The sequence below is a fragment of the Salmo salar genome, chromosome 27 (genome assembly GCF_965601325.2).
Source record: "Salmo salar chromosome 27, fSalSal1, whole genome shotgun sequence".
In the NCBI taxonomy this organism is placed as follows: Eukaryota; Metazoa; Chordata; class Actinopteri; order Salmoniformes; family Salmonidae; genus Salmo; species Salmo salar.
The window spans coordinates 6,890,001-6,906,417 of NC_138317.1; the positions used below are offsets into that span (position 1 = coordinate 6,890,001).

General features: G+C 41.0%; 2 protein-coding genes across 4 annotated transcripts in view; both read right to left on the bottom strand.

The window, feature by feature from the left end:
- LOC106588247 (histone-lysine N-methyltransferase 2B) overlaps positions 1-6,293 on the bottom strand; it is a 73,700-nt gene extending 67,407 nt beyond the window's left edge. For both annotated transcript variants that reach the window (XM_082970334.1, XM_014177065.3), the window contains exon 1: positions 5,921-6,293. In XM_082970334.1, the coding sequence (XP_082826460.1) occupies positions 5,921-6,223 (303 nt within the window). In that variant the 5' untranslated portion in view covers positions 6,224-6,293. The remainder of the gene's footprint in view (positions 1-5,920) is intronic.
- A 1,164-nt stretch (positions 6,294-7,457) lies between these two features.
- On the bottom strand, positions 7,458-16,189 carry LOC106588248 (uncharacterized). Of its 2 annotated transcripts, none has more exons than XM_014177067.3 (5): positions 16,101-16,189; positions 14,481-14,641; positions 14,070-14,185; positions 13,666-13,809; positions 7,458-9,202 (listed from the first exon to the last, which is right to left on the bottom strand). In XM_014177067.3, the coding sequence occupies exons 2-5, from the start codon at positions 14,593-14,595 to the stop codon at positions 8,486-8,488; spliced, it is 1,092 nt and encodes a 363-aa protein (XP_014032542.1). In that variant the 5' UTR covers positions 14,596-14,641; positions 16,101-16,189; the 3' UTR covers positions 7,458-8,485. The 2 variants fall into 2 exon arrangements, with proteins under 2 accessions (XP_014032542.1, XP_014032543.1); XM_014177068.3 differs by lacking the exon at positions 16,101-16,189 and adding an exon at positions 15,848-16,089.
- Positions 16,190-16,417: the final 228 nt, after the last annotated feature.

Below are 16,417 nucleotides of genomic sequence, written 5' to 3' on the forward strand. Positions count from 1 at the left end.
CCTAAATTTTCTAAAACTGTTTGAATGGTGTCTGTGAGTATAACAGAACTCAAATGGCAGGTCAAAACCTGAGAGATTCCTTTACAGGAAGTGGCCTGTCTGACCATTTGTTGAACTTCTTTTCCATCTCTATCATTTACTAAGGATCTCTGCTCTAACGTGACACTTCCCACGTCGTCCATAGGCGCTCAGAGCCCGGGAAAAAACAGAATGTCGTCATTCCAGCCCCAGGCTGAAACACATTATCGCCTTTCTCAAGTGGCCGATCAAGAGACACTGGCTTATGCGCGTGACCCCGACCGCCCCCGCCTTTGGGATTTTTTCCTCTGTTTGCCGAAAAGGAGATTCCCTGTCGGAATATTATCGCTTTTCTACGAGAAAAATGTCGTAAAAATTGATTTTAAACAGCGGTTGACATGCTTCGAAGTACGGTAATGGAATATTTAGACATTTTTTGTCACGAAATGCGCCATGCTCGTAACCCTGATTTACCATTTCGGATAGTGTCTAGAACGCACGAACAAAACGCCGCTGTTTGGATATAACGATGGATTATTTGGGACCAAACCAACATTTGTTATTGAAGTAGAAGTCCTGGGAGTGCATTCTGATGAAGAACAGCAAAGGTAATAACATTTTTGTTATAGTAAATCTGATTTTGGTGAAGGCTAAACTTTATCGTGAGTAATTTAGTAAATTGTTAGTGAATTCGCCGGAAGTTTGCGGGGGTATGCTAGTTCTGAACGTCACATACTAATGTAAAAAGCTGGTTTTTGATATAAATATGAACTTGATTGAACAAAACATGCATGTATTGTATAACATAATGTCCTAGGGTTGTCATCTGATGAAGATCATCAAAGGTTAGTGCTGCATTTAGCTGTCTTCTGGGTTTTTGTGACATTATATGCTAGCTTGAAAAATGGGTGTCTGATTATTTCTGGCTGGGTAATCGGACAGTGTGGTTAGATTAACGAGAGTCTTGTCTTTAAATAGCTGTAAAATAGTTATATGTTTGAGAAATTGAAATAATAGCATTTCTAAGGTATTTGAAAATCGCGCCACAGGATTCAACTGGCTGTTACGTAGGTGGGACGATTTGGTGCCACCTAGCCCAGAGAGGTTCAGTTCTTACTCAGCAATTTTATAGGCTATTAAAATGTGCATTCTTCCTACTTCCACTTGCGCTGCAACCAATACGGCAGCTGTAATGAATGACTAGGAAAATGTATTGATAGGTTTGCATTATTATTAGCGGCTTAGGTCTTTTTTTATATGTAGAAATATTTAACTTTCTTTCTGTTCATAGGAGTAGCAACATGAATTTGTGTATGAGGCAGAAATAATGCAGTGCAACTCAAGTGTCACCATCAGCTGGAAGACAGTGTCCCTTTTTGGTCAGTGGAGGAAAGGGAGAGTAGGGGGAAGTTGAAAGGTGAACCTCAGTCTCCTCCTGCTCTCTCTCTCCACTGAGACTGGCCATCAGATGAAGGCACCATCAGCCCAGTAAAATATTGAAATGTATGCTCACTCAGCTGTTCCTCACAAGTAATACAACAACTGATCTACTACCGGTGTGTGTGATCATATAGGCTACCTCAAATTTTGAAAAATGGTCCGAACAACAATGCATTGGCAGGGCAATTCAAGCAAAGCCAATATGCAGTGATAATGTATTGGGCCTAGGGATGTTAAGGGTTAACCGGTTTGCCTCCCATTCGCGTGTGTAGGCCAGTTGTTCCAAACCAGGGGTACTAGGACCCCTGGGGGTACTAGGCCTATCCACAGGGGGTACTTGAGAAGACTCATGAGACCGTAGGCCTACTGGTAAAATGCACGAGGGGGTACTTCAGGAGTACTCCGGCCAGAGCAAAATTCAGTTGGTGGTACAATAACCGAAAAGGTTGGGAACCACCTGTATAGGCTATAGCCTGCCTACCATTGACTATCAGCGTGTCACCCACCACTTTGCAATGTGAGCTTGAGGTAGTATAATTGTTTAAAACCTGAACGTTTTACTTTAATTCAAATAATGAAGCCTGTTTAACCTTGCTTCAAAGTTGCCTTGCGAAAATCCATCAGTAGAAACGTGGAGGTAATTATTTTATAAAGACTTCCTCATGCAATTAACCAGCATTTCTCTCCTATTCTATTTTCATATCAACTCTCTTTCGTTGTCCAGAATCCAAAGGCACAATCCTAGTCATATTAGCAACACATTATAGTTGTTGCTATTAGATTCCCCATCTTTCTACGTTTCTAAAGGAGATTTTAATCTCTGTCACAACTGTTCGCATTAGATTTAGAATGGCGTTTTCCGCTAATTGCATTTTGACAAATGACGTTTTATTATTAGCCACTTCATTACAGGACTTGCATGTTCAATAATAGGCTATAGCCTTTTGACTGGAAGACGATAGGCTTGCTATTGTTGCATGTTTCCATTAAGCTCTTCATGAAAAAGTTCCAGTTCTTGTTTGCATGAACAGTATCAGTGTGGAAGTGGCAAAGTGAGAGGTTTCACTTTCGTAAAAATCTGTCCAAAATAAGCCCAATATGTTTATATGGGCTTATTTTGGGTCTAAACTTGTCGCTTGCCTTCCTGCATTGGGCTGACTCTAATTGTTAGGACGGAAACATAAGCATCTCGCCATTATATACATATCTCGAATCGTATTTTCTGTTGGTCACTTCATTTTACTGTTTGGAAACAATTTAACTGTTTGTTGACTGGTTAATGAAGGTCAGTTAGTCGGTAGCAAAATTTACCGAAATGTGCATCCTAATTGGGCCTATAGCCTACTGCACAAACTTAATTTCTATAGTACTGTTTTTAATAGGTTATAGTTGCATAGGCTTACGTTTTTTAAGTCATGTAAAAAAATCTGATCCGGAGATCTCGGCTTTCATTTTGACTCAGAAAGTGATCTTCACTCAGAAATGGTTGGTGACCACGGGTCTAAATAGACTAGTTCTAAATTGTTTGCAGAATTGGGCATGTCAAGCAGAAATTAGCTTAGTTGTGAGCATGGCATGGGCGACCATTTGATTGATGATACGATGACAAGCTCACAAAAAAAGAGAACTGTCAATACTAGTAGGCTATAGCCTCACTATCAGCAAGACACTTACCACTTTGCAATGTGAGCTTGAGCCAGTATAATTGTTTAAACCCTGAATGTTTTACTTGACTTCGACCCACTCCAATTCGCATACCGCACGCACCTTCAGATCCACAGATGATGCAATCTGTATTGTACTCCACACTGCCGTTTCGCACCTGGACAAAAGGAACACCTATGTGAGAATGCTATTCATTGACTACAGCTCAGTGTTCAACACCATAGTGCCCTCAAAGCTCATCACTAAGCTAAGGACCCTGGGACTAAACACCTCCCTCTGCAACTGGATCCTGGACTTCCTGACGGGCTCCTCTGAAGTGGTAAGGGTAGGTAACAACACATCCGCCACGCTGATCCTAAACACGGGGGCCCCTCATGGGTGCGTGCTCAGTCCCCTCCTGTACTCCCTCTTCACTCATGACTGCACGGCCAAGCACGACTTCATCATCATTAAGGTTGCTGATGACAACAGTGGTAGGCCTGATCACCGACAACGATGAGACAGCCTATAGGGAGGTGGTCAGAGACCTGACCTTGTGATGCAATTAACCAATCTCTCCCTCAACGTGATCAAGACAAAGGAGATGATTGTTGACTACAGGAAAAGGAGGACCGAGCACGCCCCCATTCTCATCGACGGGGCTGTAGTGGAGCAGGTTGAGAGCTTCAAGTTAGTTTGGGGTCCACATCACCAACAAACTAACATGGTCCAAGCACACCAAGACAGTTGTGAAGATGGCACGACAAAACCTATTGCCCCTCAAGAGACTGAAAATATTTAGTATGGGTCAGATCCTCAAAAGGTTTTACAGCTGCACCATCAAGAGCATCCTGACTGGTTGCATCACTGCCTGGTATGGCAACTGCTCGGCCTCCGACCGCAAGACACTACAGAGGGTAGTGCGTAAGGCCCAGTACATCACCGGGGCCAAGCCTCCTGCCATCCAGGACCTCTATACCAGGCGGTGTCAGAGGAAAGCCCTAAAAATAGTCAAAGACTCCAGCCACCCTAGTCATGGACTGTTCTCTCTGCTATCGTACGGCAAGCGGTACCGGAGCGCCAAGTCTAGGTCCAAGAGGCTTCTAAACAACTTCTACCCCCAAGCCATAACACTCCTGAAGAGCTAATCAAATGGCTAACCACACTATTTGCATTGTGCCCCCCCCCCCCCCCCCATACTGCTGCTACTCTGTTATTATCTATGCATAGCCACTTTAATAACTCCACCTACATGTACATAATTACCTTGACACCGGTGCCCACGCACTTTGACACATTAACTCTGTACCGGTACCCCCTGTACGTAGCCCCACTATTGTTATTTACTGCTGCTCTTTAATTATTTGTTATTCTTATCTCTTACTTTTTTAGGGATTTCCTTAAAATTGCATTGTTGGTCAAGGGCTGGTAAGTAAGCATTTCACTGTAAAGTGAAATTTACCCCTGCATAAACCTTACATGTGACAAATAAAATTTGACTTGATTTGAATAATGAGGCCTGTTTTACCTTGCTTCAAAGTTGCCTTGCGAAAATCCATCAGTAGAAACGTGGAGGCAATTATTTTATAAAGACTTCCTCATGCAATTAACTAGCATTTCTCTCCTATTCTATTTTCATATCAACTCTCTTTCGTTGTCCAGAATCCTACGGCACAATCCTAGTCATATTAGCAACACATCATAGCTGTTGCTATTAGATTCACACACCTCATTGCTAGAGTAATGCTTTTAATAGGTTAATGTTACATAGGCTTACGTTTTTGAAGTCATGTAAAAAAATATATTCTGATCGGTAGATCTTGGCTTGCATTTTGACTCAAAGTAATCTTCACTCAAAAATGGTTGGTGACCACTGGTCTCAGTAGACTAGTTCTAAATTGCTTGCCGAATGGGGCATGTCACGCAGCAATTAGCCTAGTTGTGAGCATGGCATGAGCGCCAATTTGATTGATAACGCGATGACAAGCTCACATAAAAGATAACTGTCAATACTAGTAGACTATGGTGGGAGAAGTCAGTTAAATATGAACTAGAACAAACTGCTCTAAGTTTAAATGACACACGGACCAAGCTTTTGGTGTAGCCCACTTAAAACATGCAGTGGAATGTCTCAAGATCGTTTCTGTTCCACAGGGCCAGACATCTTTCACTTACGATGGGGGCTGTCGGGAGTGGACTAAATGACAGATACTATGGCATAATCTGAACAGGGGCAACGTTGATACCAAATATGTTATAATGTGTCGATACTACATAGTGTGATGGTGGATGTGTGAAAATGTGACTGTGTTGCAAAAGTTGCTAAATAGATAGCATCACTTGCTAACTACATTGTTTTAGAAAAGCTAGTTAAATTGGCAGAAAAACTTGTATCCAGACAGAGTAATGTTGGCTACCGCCAATTTCAACGCCTAAAATCATCGATTATCAAAGATCCTGATAACGTTAATGTCAGTCTAGGAGGCTGTCAGGAGATGTTGTCACTGTTAACTACTAATGTTTACTTGTCACTGAGTACAGTGGATTGGTACAGTAACTAGCCAACATTTGAACCACAATCTGGATTTATAAAAGAGGCGTTGAATACGGCTTGAACGTCACCTGTAAACACAGATTCTGGTTCAGCAAGAATTGAAGTTTGAACAATTGTATAGTTGGATACCTACTGTAGCCAGGTAACGAACGTTATCAGACACTTTATTCTCAATATAATCTATATTACACAGCGAAGGCTGTGGAACATGCACGTGTTAATTGGGTCTGTGGTGTGGGGCTGTTACACGGCTTGGAAACTCACCTCTCCACTCCCGCTTGAGTAGAAACCCGCGTCTCTCTGGCGCCTATGTTTATCAGCAATCCCAAGTAAGCGCAGCAGCGACGGGTCCTCGCTCAACGTTAGTCCAATGTTGATGGGCCTCCGGCCTCCAGTGACTATCCCTCCACTTTCCGAGCCCAACCTTCCCCGCTGCGGACGTTTCTCCGATCGTAGCCGAATACGAGATGTCCATGGCCGGCCCGGGAAACGGGCCCGGGCTACGGCCGGCGTGCTGGAACCCGCGCCATTAGCGGGAGATGATAATCCCCCTCCCGCTGCCGCCATTATTCACTACTATAACAACAACGGTGGTAGTGCGCTGTGTCTGTAGCGCTTCTGGTGAAACAAGATGGAAAGGCGCGAGATCGGAAGGAAATACCATTGCATCATGGGAAAACGAGTTTGTTGTATTTCAGAATTCTCAGCATTCTTTTTGAGGGTTTATGAATGTGGAGTACATATACATTTTGTTTTATTCATGTTTTATATTTCAATTAAGTAAAAAAGTATTAAAAGGAACTAAAAGAACATAAACATACATGTATAGTAAAATGCATTATTATTCAGTATTCAGTCCACTTGCAGTAAATGTTTGCAACTTTAACCATTTTTTTCTCCTTCTGCCCACATGTTCCTCTCCTTTTTGCCATAATATGTATATATTGTTGTGCAGGTAACCACACAGATTCTTATTTGTAATGAGGATCTTAAGTGATCACAGCAATATAAAATACCCCTCAAAATCAATGTCATTCCATCTCTCTCTGCATTCCTTCTCCATGATACTCATTTCCATTTGACTCAACATCTACATCACATTTTAGTCACTTAGCAGAAGCTCTTATCCAGAGCGACTTACAGTAGTGAATGCATACATTTGATACATTTTTCCCCCCCATACTGGTCCCCCGTGGTAATCGAACCCACAACCCTGGCGTTGCAAACACCATGCTCTACCAACTGAGCCACACCTGCCATTATTTTTTATGATGACTCTCCAGAGTATCCATCTACTTCAACAGCACCACCCTTATATACCGTTTCTCTGCTGCTTCTCGACCAATCCCTCGTAAACCTATCTACTCTTTTCCTCCTCCACAGCACCATCCCCCTTTCCTGTTTCTCTGCTGCTCTTCTCCAGAATGGTTTTGACCTGGACCCATCCCTCCTTAGTCCATCTCCTTTTCTCCTCCACTTCTCTTAGCCAGGTTAATCTCCAGCTCACTCCTTAGCTGGTTCCAGGTGTTATTCTCCTCTTTCCCATTCTCAACTACAAGCAGTTGCCTTATTTTAGGCTTATTTTTTTACATTCATTCATCCTTGACCTCTCATCTTTTCCTTTTTCTGCCTTTGGATTTCCTTCTCATTCTCTATCCTCACTAGCTCCTTCTGCCACAACCTCAATGAATGGAAAAGATAAGCACCATACAATCTTACTCAGTATTCATCTTTTCCATTAATTTCAGGTTCACACACTAGTTTCCACTAATCTCAAATTCACATAAATTACAGACTCCAATTTAAAAATCACTGCTTACTATTTAATTATGGATGAAAAAAAATACAAGATCATATCACAACAACGACATCCTTCACAGAACAATATATTCTCCAGACCAATATATATAAATTGACATGATCAGAAGATGCCTTGACAGGAACGTAAACTAAATGATGAGTGGAATGTTGAAGGCGGTAGGTTGCCCAGCGATTAAGAGCGATGGGCCAGTAACTGAAAGGTCGAATCCCGAGCTGACAAATCTGTTGATGTGCCCTTGAGCAAAGAATTTCACCCTAATTGCTCCTGTAAGTTGCTCTGGATAAGAGCATCTGCTAAATGACTAAAATGTAAACCAAAAAAACCCATTGATTTCCTACTAAAATCAGTATGATAAGTTACTAAATCTTCTCACAATTGAGGTAATACGGAAATAGATTCCTACCCTGGAAGGGGGCTGGCAGTTGAAATTCACAATCATGTACACATCATTAGAGGGTTCTAAAAGCACTTCAAAATAATCAGTGGGAGCAACCAGGAACAAGCTAATGATCCAACTGAGTGCTTATCCATAATGGTATGTCACATACTCCAAACTCCCATCTTGAACATAAAAAACCCACCCACATCAATGCCTGTTTTAACTAAATTATATTTTCCAAACCCTTAAAAGCTGCAGCATCTAACTTTGTAGGTAACCCGACCAAATTCACATAGAAATATGAGTTATAGAAAGAAGCAACTCATTGAAAGCAAGTCTAAGAAGCCGTCGATCTGTTCTATGTGCGCCATTTCTTGGATTCCCTTAAGTTTCGTTTTGCGGCTTTTACTTTTGGGTTTGTACATCAGCCTCAAACAGCTGACAATATATTTCACAGTGGTTTAGATGGTAGAATGATTCTCTATGCTATACATTGCCTAATTTTAGTTTGTGACAAAACAAGCAAACTATTAGAATTTTAGCAACCAGAAAATGTTAAGCAATTTCTGCATATTGCACCTTTAACCATTACATAAATTGTCCATGATGACATTCCCCTTTCCCCAGATTATCTATTTTCTTTGTCTGTTGCCTCTTCTCCCTCAGTGTGGGTCTTCTGGTGTGCCTTTAGGTTGCTCTCCCGGCCAAAGGTCTTGCCGCAGGTGGGGCAGTTGTGTTGGCCGTAGCCGTGAGCCATGACCATGTGGGCTTTGAGCTGCTCCGGTCGAGCATAGCTCTCTTCACATTCAGAGCAGGGGTGAGTCTTGAGAGGTGGAGGTGGCCGCCTGTGCTTCTCCTTCTTGTGGGCCCGGAGAAGGGCAACAGAGGAGAACATGAGGTCACACTCAGCTTCAGGACAGGGAATTTGGAGCTCCTCCTTATGGGGTGGACCCGGTCGTTTCCCTCCTTTTGCCACAAGCTCCTCTCCCCCATCGTCAGCTTTCCCACTCTTCTCTCCATTAGCTGCCTCTCGCTCAGCAGACTTTGGCTCAGCCACAGACACTTTCTTGGGAGGGCGTCCGCGTTTTTTGGCTGGGACTTTTGCATCGCAATGCCGATGACCCACAAAGTTCTCCTGGTGCAGCACAAGCTCCACCTCCATCTCAAACCTGCGGCCGCACTTGCCACAACGATGAGTCTTGGTGTCATCATCCTTCTCTTCCAGCAGCTGGGGGTGCTGGGTGAGGCAGTGGGTGCGTAACTGGTTTGGGCCCCGCAATACCATGCCACAGTCCTTGCACGCACACCGACGCTCCTTGCACAGCTGTCGCCGGTGGACTGTCAACTATGAGAGACATCAAGAGACAAAAAATTACAAAGAGGTTCAGGCAGGGTTTCCGTTATGAAAATGTGGCGCCGGACATTTGCCTGGCAGCATTTTCATTTACCGGACATTTAAAAAAGGTACCGGACCCATATGCATTGTAACATGATTAGGGCTTCCACCTACGGTTCTTAGAATGACAGAAAACACATTTAGTTTATGGTAATTGATCTTAACAGAACATGCAACGGGGTGCATCATTCTTACCAAACTCCCATGAGCAATTTGAAGATATTAGAATACATAGGTGGCGCGTACATAAGGCTAGGGGAAGCTGAGCTTTTTCAACAGTAAATTGAATTTCCAAAATGATATATCCTAATTAGCATACTGTCTATACAAAAAAATACATTCAATGATTCAAAATAGGCTACTACACCAGAAAGCATGATTTTGCCACAGAGGATCATTAAGTTAATTAAAAATCAAAAGCTGTGGATTGTTTAGAATGGCATAGCCTACAGTCGGAAGGGCCCGCAATTTGGGTGATTGATGAGTTGAGACTGTCAGTGAAAAGCAGAGACCCAGCCAGGCATACCACAATATTTAAAAATACAATCGCAGAAAAACTGTTTGGAAAACAAAATGGCTATTGCTGTAAAAAGAAGACAATGAAGAGACTCCAATATGTCTTTTCGTTATGAAAATGTTCAACTTAATTAAGCAAAGAGTAGCCTATCTTATTGGCACCAGCAAAGAATATTGGCCATGTCCTCAGTAAGTGTCCATATTCACTGTCTTTATCATTGGGTTAGTGCCACTTCTTGTTTTTGGACAATAATTTCTTCTTCAGGTTAGATGGATGTCATTGTATTTGTGTCTCTCCTTTTCATAGGACTAATATATGACTCAGACAATGTTGTTTTTATTGATCTGTTTGTGTCAGCAGAGAAGGTTACCCTGTAATTTTTCCTCTTTGGTGCACGACCCACCACTTGAGAATCGCTGCTATAGGCTATATCAGAGCCTACATTTCTTCTCCTTTCATATATATATATATATTTTTTTTTAATGAAAAATATACTCCAGTCTGAACTTAAGTGACTTAAAACAGGTAGAAATTATAATGAACATACCATTTTTTATTATTATTATTATTATTTTATATTTTTTTAATTCAATCACAGTATTTTCAATATAGAGTTCTTAGCGGCAATATTTTGTTTTATTTTGTGGTCTCAAGCCAGTGAGTTTATTAACATTCTTCATCAATAATATTGGCAAAATTGTACTATTGACAATGAAAATGGTGGGAATGTTGTTCCCCTGTCATATAATTGCTCCATTTACTATCAATACAGCATTAAAAATAGTTTTCCAGATTCTATTTTGGCGATTCTTTTTCGCAAAGCAAATATTCGGTCGTGGCAGACTACCTGGTTCAATTTGGATCCCGAGGCAAAACCAGCTGAGAACCACCGGCCTATAGCCTAGGCCTACTCTAAGTCTACTCTTTTTTTGTGAACAATGATTGAGTTATACTTTTAGACAAAAATTATGACTATGAAATCTAGGAATAGTAGGCCATGGCTATCTTACATACATAAGTCTGCAAATGCGAGGATGCATGGAATGCTTTATTATAAAAGGTACATTTTTATGGTGAAAATTTGCTTCCCCAAACTTAAAACTGCCTATGTTTTATTAACCGCCCACATTTACTTTTCCTCAGCCAACAAGATGAGCAACGAACAGCAAAATCACTAGCCTATGTCAATTTACTATCCCCATAGTAGAAAAGTTGACCTATTCTACTGGTCAGCTTGTCGTTCTGTGCGAGAAAGAAAAAGCCATTCCAAAACACTCTGGGACAATTGCGGGACGATAGATCCCAAATTCATACAACCAGTAGGCCTAGGCTGCATCCAAAAAACATTCAAAAACAATGAGGCTCACGCAACAGATAAGAACGTTAAGCATAAAATGCTGATAAACTATTGTTTTTTCACATTATAAGCGCAGAAATGCACGCATGGCAGTAGGCTACCCGCGAATGGTCATTACAGAATACAACTAGTGGGAAAACACCATTGTGAGCGGTTTCATTTTTATATTTCACCTTTATTTAACCAGGTAAGCTAGTTGAGAACAGGTTCTCATTTACAACTGCGACCTGGCCAAGATAAAGCAAAGCAGTTTGACACATACAACACAGAGTTACACATGGAATTAACAAACATACAATCAATAATACAGTAGAAAAAGTCTATATACAGTGTGTGCAAATGAGGTAGGATAAGGGAGGTAAGGCAATAAATAGGCCATAGTGGCGAAGTAATTACAATATACCAATTAAACAATGGAGTGATAGATGTGCAGAAGATGAATGTGCCTTATAGAGATACTGGGGTGCAAAGGAGCAAGATAAATAAATACAGTATGGGGATGAGGTAGCTGGATGGGCTATTTATGCGACAGAGATGAAAATATCTGTTCGAAATTTAGAACGAGAGAAGATCTAAATATGCAACAACTAGCATGTGTAGCTAATATGAATAGGATTGTGCCTTTGGCTACTGGACAATGAAAGAAAGTTGATTTGAAAACCAGTAGAACATGAGAGAAAAAGGCTACTGGTTTCAATGGCATATGGAGGACTATAAAATAATTGTCTGCACATTTTATTGGATTTTGGCTTGGCTACTTTGAAGCAAGGTAAGACATGCCTCATAATATGTAGTAAAATGTTCAGGTTTCACACAATTAAGTATATCTTTTTAAAATGCATACTGCCTCCAGCCCATTGCAAAGTGGTGTGTATGCACTTGAATGGTGAATGGGAAGTGTGCTTCAATTACTATTTGAGAAATAAAAATAGTAGCTCTGTTTAATCGTGGCCATTGTTTTTTTGTTTTTTTTACAGACGATTAACTTTAGAATTGTTGCACAATGACTGGGCATATTAAAGCACGTTTCAATCCAACAGCAACAAAGTTGTTTGAGCTCTCACACTACATCAACTGGTATTTCAATCAATGAATAGGCTAAAATGCATCATTTTAGCAATGGAATTTTTTCCCCCCGGATAATTGACCGGGGAATTTACTTATCTGCTTTTTTTTTTTACGCAGCCAAAAGTTGGCTAACAGAAATCCTGGGCTCAGGCCACCTTGAGGAAACAAACATGGAGACAGAGGCACCAATGGATAACAGAAGGCAGATGCACTACAGAGATTTACTTGACCTTCTATAAATGGTATTTCAATGTTTGGTTTTTAAATGTGATACGCAACTCTGGCATGTCTAATGTCCGTTTTTATAGTTTACTCCGTTTGCTACTTGAGTTGCCTTTCTCCCTCTCCTCCTGCTGCATGCCGCTTCCCACACCTAGCCCCGCCCCCTGTCACTCAATGAGAGAGCAGTTGCTCCAACATGGAGTCATGAGTACTTTCTTGTTGTTCACTCTGACACCTGCATGGTCAGATAGATGCAAAAATATGTTGGTGAGAACAATGGTGCTTTCCACAAGCATTCTATAATTACACTATTGATTTGTGTGTGTGTGTGGTGTGTGTATCTTACTTTCTGCAAACTACTGTCTGGTAGTTTGTCTTAGCAAGTTGTAAATAAATCGCTAGCCGCTAATGTTAATCGCTAGTTAGCTGGCTAGCTAGCTAGCTTGCTAAATGTACTAAGAGTCAGAGCAAATGTAACTAGCTAATATAGCCTTAGTACCAGTGCTGGTGATATTAATGTTGTTTGTCCAACAGTATCTTCTAAATCAGATAGGAATTATATAGGTGAAGCATGAATATGTTAGCTAGCTAACTACATGAGGTAAGAAAACATGTAAAGTACCATCTAATTAGAGTCCCATGGAAAAACTAAGCAACACTTTGGTCCTTACCCTGTCAATAATTCCTCCCCGACTTATTCATTTGTTGCCATGTCAAACTATGTATTCAAGGTGGGTCTCACTATACTCATATTTCCATGATTCCAACAGTTCACCAATTAACTAGGCCTAGATTTTTTTGCCCATATCATGCAGCCCTGCGTGCCAGTGCGTAAATGATAACAAAAGTGCAGGAAATGCAGAAATTGATCAATTATTTTGGTTTGGAGTTGCATTAAACAGAATAAAACAAATCAGAATGGATAAAGCCCCATTGAAATCACTTAATTTATGTGTTGCCACCTTAGGGTCATGAACTATTGAAAGCATATTTAGAACTTTTATTATTCAAAAACATAAAATACTGTCAAAATATTGTAATATGACATTTTGGCCATATTGCCCAACCCTAGGCTTATCCCCAAAACCTAATTAAGCATCTCCCCAAATGTGAAAGTTTCAAATTTGAAACTTGAAATTACACAAGATTTTAGTTCTGGGTTAAATGAGATTACTGGGGCACTTACACACAGCTAAAAGTCATTACAGGCTAAAGACTTTACAACTTCCATTGAAAGACCGCTCTCACCTCAGAGAAAGTGCGGAAGCTTCCCTGGCAGTGGGTGCAGCGGAAGGGTTTGTCTTCGAGGCTGTGTGAGGCCTGGTGCTGCGTCAGCTCCTCAGAGGAGGAGAAGGTACGATCGCACACATAACAGGTGAACAGCGTATCGGTCTGCAGAATAACATAAAACAGCAAATAATTAACAGTGTCTTAGTTATGCTGTGCATATAGGCCTACAGCATTTTGCTGTTAAGCTGTGTGCTTTGCAGCTACGGGGTGAAGTTACCCCTAGGTACAGTTGTAGAATCAGCTCCCCCCTACCCCCAAAATCTTAAACTTAATCACTACTGAGGAAAGTGCTAAACTCACCCAAAACCAGCATCTAGGGGCAACTTCACCCTACTCTTACATTTATTTTCTCCGTTCCATACCTGCTGGAGCGACTGCTTGTATTCCTCACGATGGCTCTTCCTCATGTGTCTCTCCTTGGACTTGGCATTACAGAAGGTAATGAAGCACTGAAAACACTGTAGGCTGTCATGCTGATCTGCAATGAGAGGAGATTTATTTATTTTTTATTTATTTAATCTTTATTAACTAGGCAAGTCAGTTAAGAACAAATTCTTATTTACAATGACGGCCTAGGAACAGTGGGTTAACTGCCTTGTTCAGGGGCAGAACGACAGATTTTTACCATGTCAGCTCGGGGATTCGATCTAGCAACCTTTCAGTTACTGGCCCAACGCTCTAACTACTAGGCTACCTGCCGCCCCAATACTGCACTTGAAATTCATACATATGAACAACAATGTGAAATAATAAAATAAAAAATGTGTACTTACAGGTTTGGAGAGCAGGGACAGTCTGTGGTTTGATGATGGATGCTGTGGCACTGGTCATCACCTCTTCCCCCAAAACGACCTGCTCTATATCCAACATAACGTTACCAAACTCCATTTTCACGTCTGAATCCACCCAGCTATGCAAAAAAGTTTACGTCGAGCTGTAACCAAAATATAGGAATCATATACGGGAATACATTAATATCTGTAGCATGGTCTTATTTTACTCTTACATGCTTACCACACTGCCCACATCACGTGCGCTGCAAAATACATTTACACATACATGTTATTCAATCATTTGTATTTATTATGGATCCCCATTAGCTGCTGCAGCTACTCTTCCTGGGTTCCAGCTAAATTAAGGCAGTTTATACAATTTTAAAAACATTACATTCACAGATTTCACAACACACTGTGTGCCCACAGGCCCTTACTTCACCACTACCACATATCTACAGTACTAAATCCGTGTGTATGTAGTCATGGCTCTATGTAGTACTGTGTGCCTCCCATAGTCTGTTCTGGACTTGCAGACTGTGAAGAGACCTCTTGTAGCATGTCTTGTGGGGTATGCATGGGTGTCTGAGCTGTGCGCCAGTAGTTCAAACAGACAGCTCTGTGCATTCAACATGTCAGTACCTTTCATTAATACAAGTAGAGATTAAGTCAATCTCTCCTCCACTTTGAGCCAGGAGAGATTGACATTAATAGTAGCTCTCTATGTACATCCAAGGGCCAGCCCAACTGCCCTGTTCTGAGCCAAATGCAATTTTCCTAAGTCCCTTTTTGTGGCACCTGACAACATGACTGAACAATAGTCCAGGTGCGACAAAACCTGCCTTGTTGATTGCACCTACACTGCTCACGCGCATCTGTGTAGCCAGGCGCTAAAATATAACTTGGGTTCTATTGTGAGTTTAAAGCGCTGCCTCATTGGTTTTTAGGAGCATATACCCACGTGGGTGATTGAAAGATTAACTGAAGTCCACACACCAGTCCAGTGTGTTCTAAATTCAATCTGGAGTGCGCTCTGGCACTCAGACGAGTGTTCAGAGTTTACAGCCAGAGTTAATTTACGAACGCACCCTTAATGTTAATTGAGAACTAATAGTTAGCAAATGTGAACCTTTGGGTATTTGTTTCAATAACTACCCAGTTACAACCAATTTAATAAAAATGCGCCGTGGATCAAATTATTGAGGAACTTAATTAGGATTTAGCATGCTAGCTGGGAAGGCTGGCGGGCTTTGCCATCGCGGAATTATGAGGGCAAGAGAGGTACAACAAATCAGGTATTCAGTTACCTAACAAACATTCACTATATGTTTTACAGAACAGTAAAGAAAAAGGCAATGACAACTAACCAGAAACACTGCAAAAATAGCAAGCGAAGTAGCTAAAACTTTAGTCAAGTAATGCAGACAAAACAAACGCGAGGGGGGAGAAAATAAGATAGCAGATATTTTCCGAGACCATGCTAAAATAGTATTATAATGTTGTCTTAGGTGTATATGAAAGTGTCTTTAAAATAATTTGGGAATAAACATGAAAAACCAAGTTAAAAATAAATGTACACATGTATACTTATGTTTATAACGACCTACAACCGTTGCTTACCTTTGAAAGTATCCAACGACGCACTGCTGTAAAGTACTTCCAGGTCACGGATTTTTGGAATCCTTCAGAATAAAAGTGCTGTCCTGTACACGTAAAATAATAATTAGGGCAATGATGGAACTATCGAACGATTTTATACTAGTTATTATACAAAGAATAATTACAAGTATTTCTATCAGGTATTATGCCATTCATTTTTATTTATTTTTCATATTGGACATACATATTGAGTATGGTGCAATAAATTATAGGAGTACACAAACAAAAAATATTGTTGTCCATTTAGCTGATTGGCCTTTAAGGGCCGCAGAATGAGT